Source organism: Myotis myotis, unplaced genomic scaffold, assembly GCF_014108235.1.
Source record: "Myotis myotis isolate mMyoMyo1 unplaced genomic scaffold, mMyoMyo1.p scaffold_m19_p_2, whole genome shotgun sequence".
Lineage (NCBI taxonomy): Eukaryota > Metazoa > Chordata > Mammalia > Chiroptera > Vespertilionidae > Myotis > Myotis myotis.
The window spans coordinates 57052579-57066904 of NW_023416324.1; the positions used below are offsets into that span (position 1 = coordinate 57052579).

At 35.6% G+C, this 14326-nt stretch overlaps 1 protein-coding gene across 3 annotated transcripts in view; it reads right to left on the reverse strand.

The window, feature by feature from the left end:
- Positions 1 to 5080, reverse strand: part of ADGRL4 (adhesion G protein-coupled receptor L4) — a 111785-nt gene extending 106705 nt beyond the window's left edge. Inside the window, exons 1-2 of one of the 3 annotated variants that reach the window (XM_036351737.1) lie at positions 4911 to 5080; positions 3169 to 3315 (exon numbers count right to left, since the gene is read on the reverse strand). In XM_036351737.1, the coding sequence (XP_036207630.1) occupies positions 3169 to 3315; positions 4911 to 4932 (169 nt within the window). In that variant the 5' untranslated portion in view covers positions 4933 to 5080. Of the gene's footprint in view, positions 1 to 3168; positions 3316 to 4417; positions 4565 to 4910 lie in introns of those variants that run through there. The other 2 variants (XM_036351734.1, XM_036351736.1) reach the window with 2 other exon arrangements.
- Between the last annotated feature and the right edge of the window lie 9246 nt (positions 5081 to 14326).

The following is a 14326-nucleotide window of genomic DNA, read 5'->3' on the forward strand; positions in this document are numbered from 1 at the left end:
GATGTTGTTTATAATAGGCATGTCCCAAGCTATGAAAAGATTTCTATACATACATAAAAGGTGGCAATGACATCTTTCTTGATCCTTCCTGTGCTAACCAACCTGGGACATTTTCCCCCAACCCCATTCAGATTCCATGAAATGTCCAAGAATGTAGCCCCACTTAATAAGTTTATATGAGAATAGGGAGACTGTCTCTCCCACCCAAACGTGTGCTGTACAGCACCCCCTTGTACCAGCTTCTCACTTCTCCAGCAGTTTATTCCAATTCCAGCAATTTCATATTTTAGATATACATAAACATTCTTTCAAGCCTTCCAACTGATTACCTGGGATGGGTAGGAGAGATCCATTTCAAAAGTCTTTAAATATACCCCACAATTTTTACACAAACTTCTTCACCTTGTGTCTTATCTTCACCCAGCACCATAAAGAAAAGTGTGTAAATAAATTCCCACCTATACCTCTATAAGTTGTTGAAATAATAAATAAATTCCTATTAAAATGATGCTCTTTTATCAATTTGGTTTAAAAACTTGTACTACACAATTATGCCCAGTGACTAGTAACATTTTGATATTTTTGGTAATCTAGAAAAGGTTGAGTTCCCAGTATTTGAGTCTTAGCTTTATCACTTTAGCCTCAAACACTACAGAACTCACTTAAGATTTCAGAGTCCTGCTTCTCTCATATGCAAAAGACTGTAACATGGAGCTCAACAGAACCAGTTATACCCAGTCATAAGGGTATTTGTGAGTAAAAGATAGCATCTGTACTTTTTATTTCGAAAGTTTATATAAAAATTAGAGGTATATTGGTACACGTGACATAAAAGATAATGCACTGTACAAATATAAAGTACTATTGTTTTGATAGGTTGGATAAAATAGCCTTTTGTGGATTGACTGACCCTTGCTAATTTATTTTTACTCTACCAACAGGATCATCTTAATACACAACAATTGGTCATGAGACTTAGCTACTTATTACCTACCAATGACTCTTCTTTGTTAACAGAAGTTCATACCCTTGATATCTTGACAATTCCCATTGATCGCTCAATTAATATACCCTGTGATACATATCCAGCACAAAATACTTGGAGCACCTTATGGTTCTCAACCTGTGGGTCGTGACCATCGGAAAACACATATAGCATATCAGATATTTACATTACGATTCATAACAGTAGCAAAATTACAGTTATGAAGTAGCAACGAAAATAATTTTATGGTTGAGGGTCACCACAACATGAGGAACTGTATTAAAGGGTCACGGCATTAGGAAGGTTCAGAACCCCTGTCAGACATCTTCTGAAACAAAACTCCTGTTCTGTGATTTCTTATTTACCTAATACCAGTCTTAAAGAAAGACAGGAAACACAGGAAACATAGAGATGAAAGAAGCCAACAATAGTTGATAATATTTTCAGTTTAATTAAATTCTAAAAGCACATTAAATATACTTACTAAAAATAAAAAAAAATCTGACAGTGAATTAATAAAAAGTGAAAAAGATAAAAAAAGTTTGAATAGTTTTAAGAGGCTGTCATAAACCTCAGTTAGTAATATTAAAACAAGTGAATATATACCTTTCTTTAAATAAGAATGGGATTTAAGCTAAAAAAAGAGAATTTAAGTTTAAACAAAGGGGGGTTATTTAAGTTAAAAAGAACTTGAAAAGAAAAACTATTCCTATTATGAATTGTGTTTTGTGCAAGAAGAAATTGCAGGCTAAGGTCTTGAAGTATTTTTTTCCAGTGGCAAATATTTTCTGCCCATCAGCTGGCTATTAACTTAGGCAGCAAGGAAACGATGTTTTTAAAGAAATCATCAAATACATAACAGCTGGTTGACTGCTGATGCTTCAAATGGTGAAAAATTATTGATGTTAATGATAGTAATCACAATAGTTGAAAAATATCTAATTAACAAAAAGACAACACTGCTTACGAAGTGCCTTGGTTCAACTTGTAATGATTAGCGGAAAAGCACGCTAATATGTTGGGTGCAGTATTTTGAAGATCACTCAACTATCAACTTTCCATAATGCCATTCAATTAAATATACAATAAAAATCCAAGACTGTTTATGGAAAGAATTTTGTGATGCTTGTAGATGAGTATATTACAAGGAGAAATGCCTGATCTAATGCAACATTAAGCTACTGTAGCTTTGTTCTACATTTGTTAAACTTTACACTAATTATAATAATGAGGTTTGGTCTTACGATATACTGCATATTTAATCTTTTTAAGGAGCTTATCAAATTGATTTACAAGATAAAACTTGTTTATGCTATAAGCAAACACATGCATATTAACAGTGTGCAATATCCTGGCTTACTTAGAAAAAGTCCATATTATCTTAAATATAAATAGTATAAAACCACATGGTTCTAATTTGAACTTGACATTTATATTTTAAAACTTATTTATATGGTTTGAAACTTTTTTCTCTTTCTCTCTTCTACATAGAATGTTGTTCTATTGACTCAGTCAAAACTAGATTCTACTAAAAATGAATAAAGTGAATTAAGAAAGGTTAAGTGACTCTTGAAGAAAGAGGAGGGATGGTGGTGGTGGTGGTGAAGATGACAGACAAGATATCACTTAAATTTGATTATCAGCTGGTATTATGTTTATCAAGTCAAATGGCTAAATTGCATTCTAGGAGGACCCTTCCTAGTATTCTTGCTCTGGGCTCTAGTCTAAAATTTTTTAAATGAGGTCTACTTTTCCACAATGAATGCATTTTCAAAATTCTTCTCCCTCCCTCACTTCCTCTTTTTCTCTCTCCATCACCCAGGGTAGCTGCGGAAAACCTGAACTCTCTCATTATTATCCTCAAATTTAGGTAATCGAGAACTAAATGGAGTATCTGAGCACCACATTTAGCAATAGAGCCTGGAAGTCATGAACTCTGTTCTTTGTGACTCTGCTCTTTGCAACTTAGTTTTCCAGCTTAAGTTCAAGGGGAGTCTTTAATATTCATTTTAAAAAGACATAATGGAATTATCAAAAATATATAATCAAGTATAAATTTTGAGATGGGAAATTCAAACTTATTGTTTAGTTAATTACGCTTTAATTTCTGGACAGGGAAAAAGCAGTCACATCAAAATTTAACCTTACAATAAAATCCAAAAGAGTTAATAATGATTGTTTACCTTCACAAATTGTGACGCCATTTCCTGAAAATCCGATGTTGCAATAACAGGCTTCAACTCCATTCCGTATTTCACATTTTGCATTTGGAAGACAAGTCCTGGTGCAATTTTGAGTATAAGAACAATTCAACACAGTGGAAAAACCCACTAAAGAAAACAGAAAAATAAAAACCTTTTCAGAAAGAAAAAGAAAAGTTTTCTCCCATTGTTGAGTTAGAATAAAAATAATACAAATAAGTCTTCTTTCTCTCTCTTTAGATGATAAGGATTTCCCAAGGGAATATTTAGCTAAAAACAGCAGAAGAGCAAGTAAGTAAAAAAGATGAAGGCATTTTTTTCTATCTCAGTGTTTACCGAGGAAATCTCAACAAAGCTAAAATTCAACAACCAGCTTTATAAAGAATACAGTGTTCCTAGGTCATTGGGCCATAGTATCACCTTCACCCAGGTGAGAGCCTTTTAAAGGTAACTGCTGATTGCAAAGCATTCCCCTCCCCACCTCTGGGAATGATTCTGTGCTGAAATCACAGTAAATTGAGTATATTTAAATTCAAATTTGTGTTCTTTAAAGATGAAGAGCAACACATAACATCCAGAAGGACAAATGCAATTGCTTTTTTTTCTATGTTCTAATGATCTTTTTAAATCTTTTTAAATTTAAATTTTCTATGTTCTAATGATCTGCCTTTCTATTAAAAACATTCTTTTACATTTTTTTCCCAGTAGAGAAAATTAAAATAAAACAACATACTGGTTAAAGATTGGTCTTCCGGAAAAGCAACCCCACACACACCTGATCAACAAAATTCAGCAACAAGACTTATTTCAGAGTCATTGAAAATGAAGTTGGAAATGGTGGGATTTTAGGGGAAAATAAGGAAGACCACAGGACCTTCCTTTTTTATTATTGTCTACGGTCTTCTCAAGACAAGCCTGCTTGAGAAGGGACAGTTATGAACCATTCACATTTTTTTAATATTTTCAGTCACCTCAGATAAACTATCCTGACTAGTAACAAGAGATACTTACACCCTGACCAGTTTGGCTCAGTGGATAGAGTGTCGGCCTGCGGACTCAAGGGTCCCGGGTTCGATTCCGGTCAAGGGCATGTGCCTTGGTTGCGGGCACATCCCCAGTGGGGAGTGTGCAGGAGGCAGCTGATCGATGTTTCTAGCTCTCTATCCCTGTCCCTTCCTCTCTGTGAAAAATCAATAAAATATATTAAAAAAAAAAAAAGAGAGATACTTACACACTTGCTTCTAAACCCCAGTCTCCTATAGGGCTGTATATACTGTCTAAACCACAATTAATTCGCCTTCAAGGATCTGATATATTTTCTTTCTGTACAGCATTATCAAAATGGCATTTTAAATGAACCCAACGTCTGGGCTCAAAGTCCCCTTGGAACGCCAGGAAACTCCCTCAAATGTTAACAGTTTGGATTTCCCCAAATTTCTGGGCGGGGGAAGGCTCAGAAGAAAGGTCAAAGTCTAAGACTTTGAAGATTTGGGGGATTTTGTCAGCAGGGAAAAAAACAAAACAAAACAATGACAGTCCCTGGGCCCCTAATATCTCACTCCAGAGTTGAAAGGCCAAAGAGAAAAACATCCTGAGAAGCTGCGCCCCTGCTCCTTGGAGACCTGGCCCGTGCACTTGGCAAGTGCGCTCCACCTTGGAAAACTCCGGTTACCTACAAGCCACGGGCCCCCCAGCAGCTCAGGGACGGGGTGCTGGGCACTCACCTAGGAGCGGGAGGAGTTTCATTGGTGGCGGCCGTGGTGGCGGCGGCGGCAGCGCGACTGGGTGTTGGACGGTGTCCCCGGGACGGTGGCGGCTGGGCGGGCGCGGCAGGGTCCCGGCTCCGTCCCCAGTGACGCGCCGGCTTCCTCCGGACACTTTCCGGCCTCTGTGTGTGAGTGTGTGTGTGTGTCAAGCCCCGAGTCTGCTGGCCACGTCCGGCCCCGGCCCCTGCCCCCACGCCACCGTGACTTCATTGCCTGGCTCTTGGCGACCATGCCAGCGCCCTTGCAGACCCTCTTTGGGGTCATTCTGTCCGCAGGTGTAGCGGCCACAGCGCCCACCCCACCCAATGCCTACCTGTCATCCACAGAGACCCAGGCAGCATCCCGCCAGAGGAAGCGTCCAGAGCTGGACAGGTATAGGGGTCCCTCCTACAGCCTACATTTCAGGATGTGGCGTGCTTTTACCCACTGATAAGGTTCCATAAAAAACCATGGGCCAAAAAAGTAGTCAGGACCCCTGACTCCAAATATTGGAGCATTCATTGCCAGTATTCAGCCCTCACTTTGTTGCAGCTCAGAGTGTAAAATAAGGGATATTCTCTAGCATGCCAGAGGTGACGATTGTGCCTGAAAACGACTGAGTAAAAACAAACAATCAAAAAAGCGAAATTTCAAGAATTAAATGGCATTGAAATGACAAAAGGATGGTTTCTATTTTCAATTAAAAGTTACCCATACCCTCACCCCCACGCCCATAAGATCTGGTACAACATAGATAGTCTTCCTTTTGCATGCTACGATGTATTATATAGAAACTGATGATTCAGGTTGAAACATGGAAAGAAGTCTAGCTTAAAAATGAAAAACAACTGGCAGGTATGGCCAGTCTATAATGACAGAGAACATACCAGTGGTTCCCTCAGGTAGAGTAGAAAGTGGGGACTGACTGCAGAGAGGCACAAAGGAAAATTTGGGGGTGGTGAAAATATTCTACATCTTGAATGGAATGGAGGTTACAGGAATGCATGCATTTATCAGAATTCACTGAACTCTACTCTTAAACTTGGTGCATTTATTGTAAGTAGATTATACCTCAATAAAGCTTATTTAAAAAAGAAATGATTGATGTTTGTACTATCAATACAAGTCATTTTATCTTTAAAGAATTCGGCACAGCTTTGTCATCTACTGAGAATCTACTTTGTATAGGGAATACCCTGGGAAAGATGAACAAGAAAGACCCTTGGACTCCACTAAGGTAATAAAACTACTAAAGCAACAACCCTGGCCAGTTTGACTCAGTGGATAGAATGTCAGCCTGTGGACTGATAGTTCCCAGGTACGATTCCAGTCAAGGGCATATGCTGGGTTGCTAGATCCCCAGGAGGCAGCCAATCTGTGATTCTCTCTCATCATTAATGTTCCTATCTCTCTCTCCCTCTGCCTTCCTCTCTAAAATCAATAAAAATATATTTTTAAAAAAACTACTAAGGCAGCATCTAAAACTAGTCACAATGACACAAGTTACAATGAGATAAATACTTATGTATATATTTTCCTGACCATCCACTGTATTTTTCTAGCTTAATTTAACACCTGCAAAAAGCACCTGAGACCAGTAACCACAACAGATGAGGAAAATGATGAGGAACAGATGTGTGCTGTGACTTGCCCAGGGTCACACAGTTAACCTAAAGGACTGGCTTTAATTCAAACTCAGGCTATTTTGCCCCTGAATCTGTGCTCTCAGTCACCATCCTGTGTTCCTTCCATAGTACACCCTCAGGAGGGTACTGCAAAAATGAGAAGTTACCAGATATCTATTCAGAGGGTCTGAAAGGTGATTTAAATGCTCTAAATGCCAATAAATAAATAAATAATAACGAGAGAGAGAGAGAGAGAGAGAGAGAGAGAGAGAGAGAGAGAGAGAAAGAGGTTGGATTTTATTCTGTTGATAATTTGTTTCCTTTTGGTAATTTCCTTTTTTTAAATTGACAGTGATTCAGTGAAAAATTTCTGGCAACAATCTGAATGAGGGATGTTAAGGAGACATCAAAGGCAGGAGAGCCAGAATAATCTAGGAAATAGACTCAAAATGTCTGTACAAGGGTAGGAGTATTTGGGTGGGGAGAGAGGGACAGATTCCAGAAGGACTTAGATAAAGACACACTGATCTCAGGTTGCCTTGCTAAGGTTGAGGGGTATGGTTTAGATGTATCCCTGGTTACACAAGCAGAAGAGAGTTGGAACCATTCACAAAAATAGGAAAGATAGAATGAGGAGTAGCTTTGAAGGGAAAAAAAAGCACATTAATGAACCCAGTTTGATAATATAAAGTTCAAGGTATTCTAATGACCTGACTCCATTTATATGAAGCTAATTTTTCCAAAGTCATTGAATATATCATTATTCAAAAGGTACACATATAGAAATATATTATTGTCTGACACAATTTATATGCTGAAACACAGTATCTATATTTTAAATCATTACCTTAAAATAGTTCACAAATCAGCCACATCCACTTACTTTTTATTTTTATCCTAAAGATAAAAATAAAGAGTAGCCAATTAAAATTATCATTCTCTATAATTGCTTAAAAATTATCAGGGTTAAAATTCAATTAAAAAAAAAGATATTTTCCAAACTTCTCTTTTGCATGTGTATAAGTAGAAAGTAAAAATTTATTCATATATTTTTATCAAGAAAATACAAAATAGCCCACAGGCAAGCATAAAGTATTTAGTGATGCTTATAGTTTTAAGATTGTTCTTTGTAAAAATTAAAATGAATTAAAAACATATGACTTAAATAATACTATTTTTAAGGAATAGATATAAGAAAATAACTGCATAATTCTGGGTCCATTGTGTTTAAATTATTGAAAAAGGAAGATTTAAAATTTTCAATCCATTCAAATATTTCAATTATAAGTGAGATAAAAGCATATCTTTAAAAAGCATTCTCAAAGACTATATAGCTATAAGTTTAAATCTTATCAATAAACTTCCCTTGGGTACCATTGAGACATATCTAACTTTTGAAGATATAACAATTACTTAGAGCTTGATTTTTGCCCAAGTATAACACATGGAAGTGAAGTCATTTTAAGCTGCCTACCCAATTGTGGTTTTAATACACTATTATGAACACTCACCCTGCAACGTGAGATCTTATCAAACCTATGATTATCAGTTCTATCTTGGGTCTGTCTATAAGATGCCAAATTAGATAGCATTTTCTTGAAAGATTCTTGGTCAGGTTGAAGTTTGCTATGGTAAGTAGTTATTGTGAAGACTTAGGTTTACTGTAGTTTTTATTTTGAATATATTCTTTAACCTCTTTGGGAACCATTTCACATATTGTAACAAGAAAATAGCAATGCCTGCTGTGCTATATCTTAGTGGGTTGCTAAGTTTATTAATATACATGTCAGATCTTTTGGGTATTCCACATCTTTAATATTTAACACATCTAAGTATAGGAAACCAGTGCCCAACTGAAATGAAGATTTTCTCCAAAGGTGCAATTTATGGTTCCCACAGAGACTGGCGCAAGGAACGTATGCTGTTTCTGGACCCCTATCATGAGGCTCTGCGAGAGTGTTAATAATACTGTTGGATTCTAAGTGTGTGACCACTATACCTCTAAATATCACAATTCATCAGATAAAATTTTCCACCACAGATCAATTTAGTCAAACCCAGAGTTAACGATGTACATTTGGCAAAAGATCTGTAAAAATGCAAAAAAGGAAAATTGAATGATATGTAAGGTTGGGAAGAATAATCTGATTGCAACATACTCAGTATTGAAATCAAAAATACCAAAGTGGGACATCAGCATCCCAGTGTAAGGGAATTTCCACAAATGGGTAAGGATTGAGGTTCCATAAGGGACTTTTCTATTGATGCTTCTTAACCTGTCTCTTAGAACTCAAACATAAAAGCAAACAAACATAGGTTTTATTTTTCCTCCATGACACCTCACAGCCCCTCTAGAATGATAGGTAGGTAATAAAAAAATGTGCCAATTAAAGGAATAAACAAATCAATAAATATCCACAACAGTGCAGAGTAAACTTTATAAAAAATATAAATTTTTATTTTTGGAGATTAATTAGAAATTATTTGCCTTAGAAGTCTTTCAGCTTTCCAGATATATTTCATGTTATTGGGATTGAGCAAATATGAATCTAAAACAGAATTTTTGGACTGGAACCCGGATTCTTTGTCCACCAGAGTCAAAGAATGAATCCATGGGCAGAAGATGGTATAGCAAAGGTGGAAATTTATTAAAGAACAAGTACAGACTCCCACGTAGGGAGAGGGAAAGAGTCCCACAGAATGGACTCCCATGTGGGGAGGGGGAAAGGGTCCCACTGAGTTCCTTTTCCCTGTGGCTTATAAAGGCTGCAGTCCTGGTGCCCTTGATATCCCCTCTGATTGGTCACTATTCCCTTAGACTGGTTACTATAGTAACTCCTGGGCTCAAAGGTTCAACCTCGCATGTGAGGTTCTCCCCACTCCTTCCTTATAGTTTTCCTATTCCCTTTGGTCTTTCTTCTTCTCCTTCTGGATGAAGGGCTTCCTTCTCTTTATTTTGGAAATATAGACCTTTTGCTGTTCCCAGCTCCCTCATTCTATGGAAATGTATCCGTTGCAGCTTTTCAGCTGCCCGATTCTATGGAAATATACCTTCTGCTGGTCCTCTTGATTTCTAAAATTTCCTAAAACCTGTCTTTTTCACCCCCCCAAAATTCCTGTTTCAAATCTTTTACACTTAATTTTTAAAAAGTCAGATGAACAGTTTGTTACTTGTAGAGTAATTCATGGTTCCCAAACAGTGGAGAAGTATGTTTTCGTTTTGTTTGTTTTTTTCTAGTGTTAAACTTATGATCTTAAATAGTCAGTATAAAGATTCTACAATTTTCAAACCAGCTATCTGGAGATTTGTGTCTCTCTAATCTAATATTGAGTCTATTTAACATCTATCAACATTTGCCTCAATTATAAATTGTTAAGTTTTAATACACATTTCCACTTAGGTATTTTTAACAACTTCATACTCTAATTAAAAAACCACCTAGTATTTGAAAAACACTTAAAATTGAATTCTCAGACTATGAACAGAAACACTTGACTAGCTTTTATGCTACTCCTTTTTTTAGTGAAAGGGGCAAAAAGCATCTGGTAATTTTCAGAGTTGACTGGAAGGGAGGAGATCTGAGTTCCTTCCCAGTCTGGTCATTCAATTGTTTTGTGACCTTAAGAAAACTCACTAAATCTTTCCATTATTCTGTTTAACATTTGCAAATGTTCTTGTTTTGTATGATTTTTTTTTCTTTCCTATAGTTCATAAAGATTTATAAATTAGCATCCAAAGGGCAACTCAACATATATTTGAGCCAGGCATTGTTTTTTAAAAAGAAAAAAGCACTTGCATTATGTAATTGTTTGCATTGTGACCAACTTCTAAATTATTTTATTAATGTATTTCCCTTTGTTTGGACCTTTTCCATGTCACAGAAATATTAAACTAACCTCATTTTCTTTCACGGGCAGCATTTTCAAAATATAAACCATGAAACCATGCTAAAATCACTTTCTATTAAATATTGTTAAACTTTTTAGCTATGCCTTTAACAGGTTGGAGCATTGATTTATTCATAGTTAATCGCTCTTTTTCATTGAGTTGTCCAAATAGTATCCTGAGAGGTTACAGAATCAATCAGGAGGTAGGATTAATTTAAATTCTGTAAGTATGTGATGCATTGTACTTACACTTCATCTACCTCTGTGTTCTGCAATCATTAGTTTATTATATCTTCTTACAATTCCTCACAATTGCTCAATTTTTCTTAGGAAAATCAAATATTGTAATTATGTACTGTCAGCATACTTTAGTTGCTTGTTATTCAGATCATCATCATTAGTAACATGCGTATTGAAGAAAGAAGTCTCTGGTTAGTTCTCTGGGGCACATTATTATTAACTTTCTACCACTTAGAGAATTATCTTTTTATTCTTACTCTTCAATTTCCTCTTTGTGACAAATCTTTAATCCCAGGCAAGATTTAATTTTTCCATTGTAATCTCTTTTGTTAATATCCTTCAGTGAGAAGTGATTGGCTTAAAAAACTGAAAGCTAATTGGAAGTCTAAATAAAAACCATTATCTTATAATCATTTGTAATTTATCTCATTAAAAAAATTATTAAAAGTTGCCATCAGGCCATGAGATTTCCCCATATCTCTTTCTATAACCACAAATGATATGAATACTACTGTTGCCAACCAATTGCTAATATAATTTTGCCAACACAGAAATAATTAAACAGCTCTAAAGGTAACCATTTTCTTTTCTAAAAGTCATGGTGACATAAAGGCATCATTGCACATAACTTATACATTGACATTTAAAATCAAGGGCTAAGATATAGAGTTAAGTTTCCATATGTCTTTAAAATTATTTAAAAACCAGATGTAGTAGTTTTTCAACCAAAATTCTTAAATACTGTTTTTGCAAATTTTAATTACACCAAATACTATTTTTAGTAACAGACTATAATGTCATCTAAAAAAATCTGTCAATAAAAATGTTTCTTTGTTATAAGAAATTAGATAAACACAATTGTTTTATTGAATGACTTACAAGCAAGTGATGGAAATCTGGACTAATGATCAATTTTGGCGATAATTCCAAGAATATTTCTTCCTATGAATGGAATTCTAGAGAGGGAAGGGGTATTTTAAATGACGTGTCTTGTAAGTGAATCTTATTTGTGAAAGGCAAACAAAATTATTTAAGGTGTAAGGAATAATGGTATAGAAAAATTCTCAATTAATTTTTAGGGGCATAAATGTAACAGTTCCCAGAACACCGGAAGAATGAATGTTTTTTCATTAGTAGATATTCAGGTATCTACTAAAATATACTTATTTTTAAGTTTATTTTCTAATAAAAATATACATGCTTAAAATTAAAATAATTGGCCGAAGCCGGTTTGGCTCAGTGGATAGAGCGTCGGCCTGCGGACTGAAGGGTCCCGGGTTCGATTCCGGTCAGGGGCATGTGCCTGGGTTGCGGGCATATCCCCAGTGGGGGATGTGCAGGAGGCAGCTGATCGATGTTTCTCTCTCATCGATGTTTCTGACTCTCTGTCTCTCTCCCTTCCTCTCTGTGAGGAATCAATAAAATATATTTAAAAAAAAAATTTAAAATAATTGTAAACTAAAATGTAACAATGTTGGTCGTATGTGAAATTATTTAGCTGTGAAAGATAGAAATGGCAGTTAAACTATTATCAACATAATTGACATTTAATCCTGAGGTTGAAATACTTTCTTAAAAGTGTTTTCTCATTTTGCTTAATTGAATTAAAGATAAAAATAAAATTCAAACATAAGTAGTTAACATTTATATTAATCTAGGCACTTACTCTCCTTAAGAAAAATAAAAAAATTGGGCTACTGATTAAATACTTTCATAAGCAGTTTTTATTTGATTTCTATTCAATCATTGTATACTATTGGCCAGATTTCTTTTCTGTGATTTTTCTTCATTTATTTTTAATTACTTTAGTATTCTAGTATGAGTAATTTATCTTTTAAATATGTCCCTCATTGCTCCTATATTTGTGAGAATAAAAATGTTTTTATTTATATTTGTTAGAAAGTATGTTTGAAAACTTTATAATAATGCATGTTACTTCAAAGCCTTAATCCTCTGTTGACTGTTTTGTTTTTGAAGGCTGAAGTTAATCATATGCATTGTTTCGGTACTAAGATTGTTAAGGTTATGTGTGCACTTTTTAAGTGATGTCTTGTTTACAGTGTTCTGTGGCCCATTACTGTAGCATTTTAGAGGAGCCATATGATTATGATCTTAGAACTTATCTTGTAAATATACTAATTTTGTTCCATTTCCCTACTCTCCTTGTCAAGAGAATGGCTGCATCCCATCTTTTATTTTATTTTATTTTATTTTTTTTAAACTACTTATAAAGCTGTCAACAAAATGGATGAATTTTGTACCCCTGTCATCATAAAATGTCTGCTCCTAACCAAAATGTATCCTTGAATTTAAAGTGCACCTCATAATTTCACTATGCAAGAAAGTTACTGAGAGATAACATGCCAAAATCATCTATTTTATTGGAATACTTAAATGGTAACTTCTTGGTGTATGTTGAGGGCTACATAACAGTGACAACGTATGTATATGGTAAAATAAGTTGCCCAGACATAATTTTTAATGTATATTTTCTCTCAAACTAATAATCTATTATTAGAGTAGCAAGTCACTCTAGCATGGAGTCATCTCCAAAAAATGTAACAATCTGTGTAACTTCTCTATTAATTACCTAAGGCCCTAGGAACAATAGAATATAAAAAAAGTATTTTTAAGTGCCCTGCGTTATCTGGAGAACTGTGCCCCAGTTCATATTTATCACTATTCCAAGCACATCCTCATTGATTCCAGTGGCTGTGTGTGCCCAAGGGCTGTCAAACTTCTTTATCTTCTGAAGCCAAAGGCATTGCTTTATCTACATGGCCTGATATCTATATCAGAACAGGAAACACACCACCGTCCATGGCCATCCTTCCTGCTTATCCACATGCTTCAAAACAGTTAAAATGGCCTGTGTTTTATGAGAATTTTTAAAAATATTATGATTAAGGGAAACTATTCTGATTAGGTGATTGGAATCATATTGCAAGAAATAAAGTAAATTTCATAAAACAGCATAGACTGAGCTTTCATGTGATGAATAGTTCTTAAAGACAAAGGCTCTTAGCATTATTCCATTAGAGCCCACTTAATATGTTGCCTGTTAGTCATAGAAAGGTTTGATTTTTCATGAGAAAACACACACTAACAGGTTAACAAATCTATATAGAGGTAACTTTTTGTTAGTGAAGAAAAGAAGCAAATAATTCAAATTTTAGTATATTTCTCAACGTTGCTTTGCTTTTAGGTGTAGCATCAGTATCCTCTACTCACTCATTAATTCTCCAGCCAACATTATTGAGTGTCTACTCCATGGCATACTCTGTGTGACAGTCTGGAGATTCAGAACTACAGCATAATAAAATGGTCTTAGGGTCTGACTCTGGGTTTCCTGGACAGTGAGCAGCTGGGACTTGGAGATGCCCCTCTGCTTTCTTCTCAAGGAGTGGCTGTGCCAAACCTCACTTCCCCTGGTGCCCAAAGGTACCTGGCTCCTTTTCCAGACAACTCTTGGCAATAGCCGATTTCAAAATTCAGACTTCCTGGCCCCCAAATTGACTGTAAATTCCTTCCTCTGCAATGGACAATATTGATCTCTTATTCACCCCACCAAAAGGGAAAGCAGGGCTCTCTCCACTAGAAGGCACATCTGTACTTCAGGTACAGCACAGAGGCCTTCAGCTG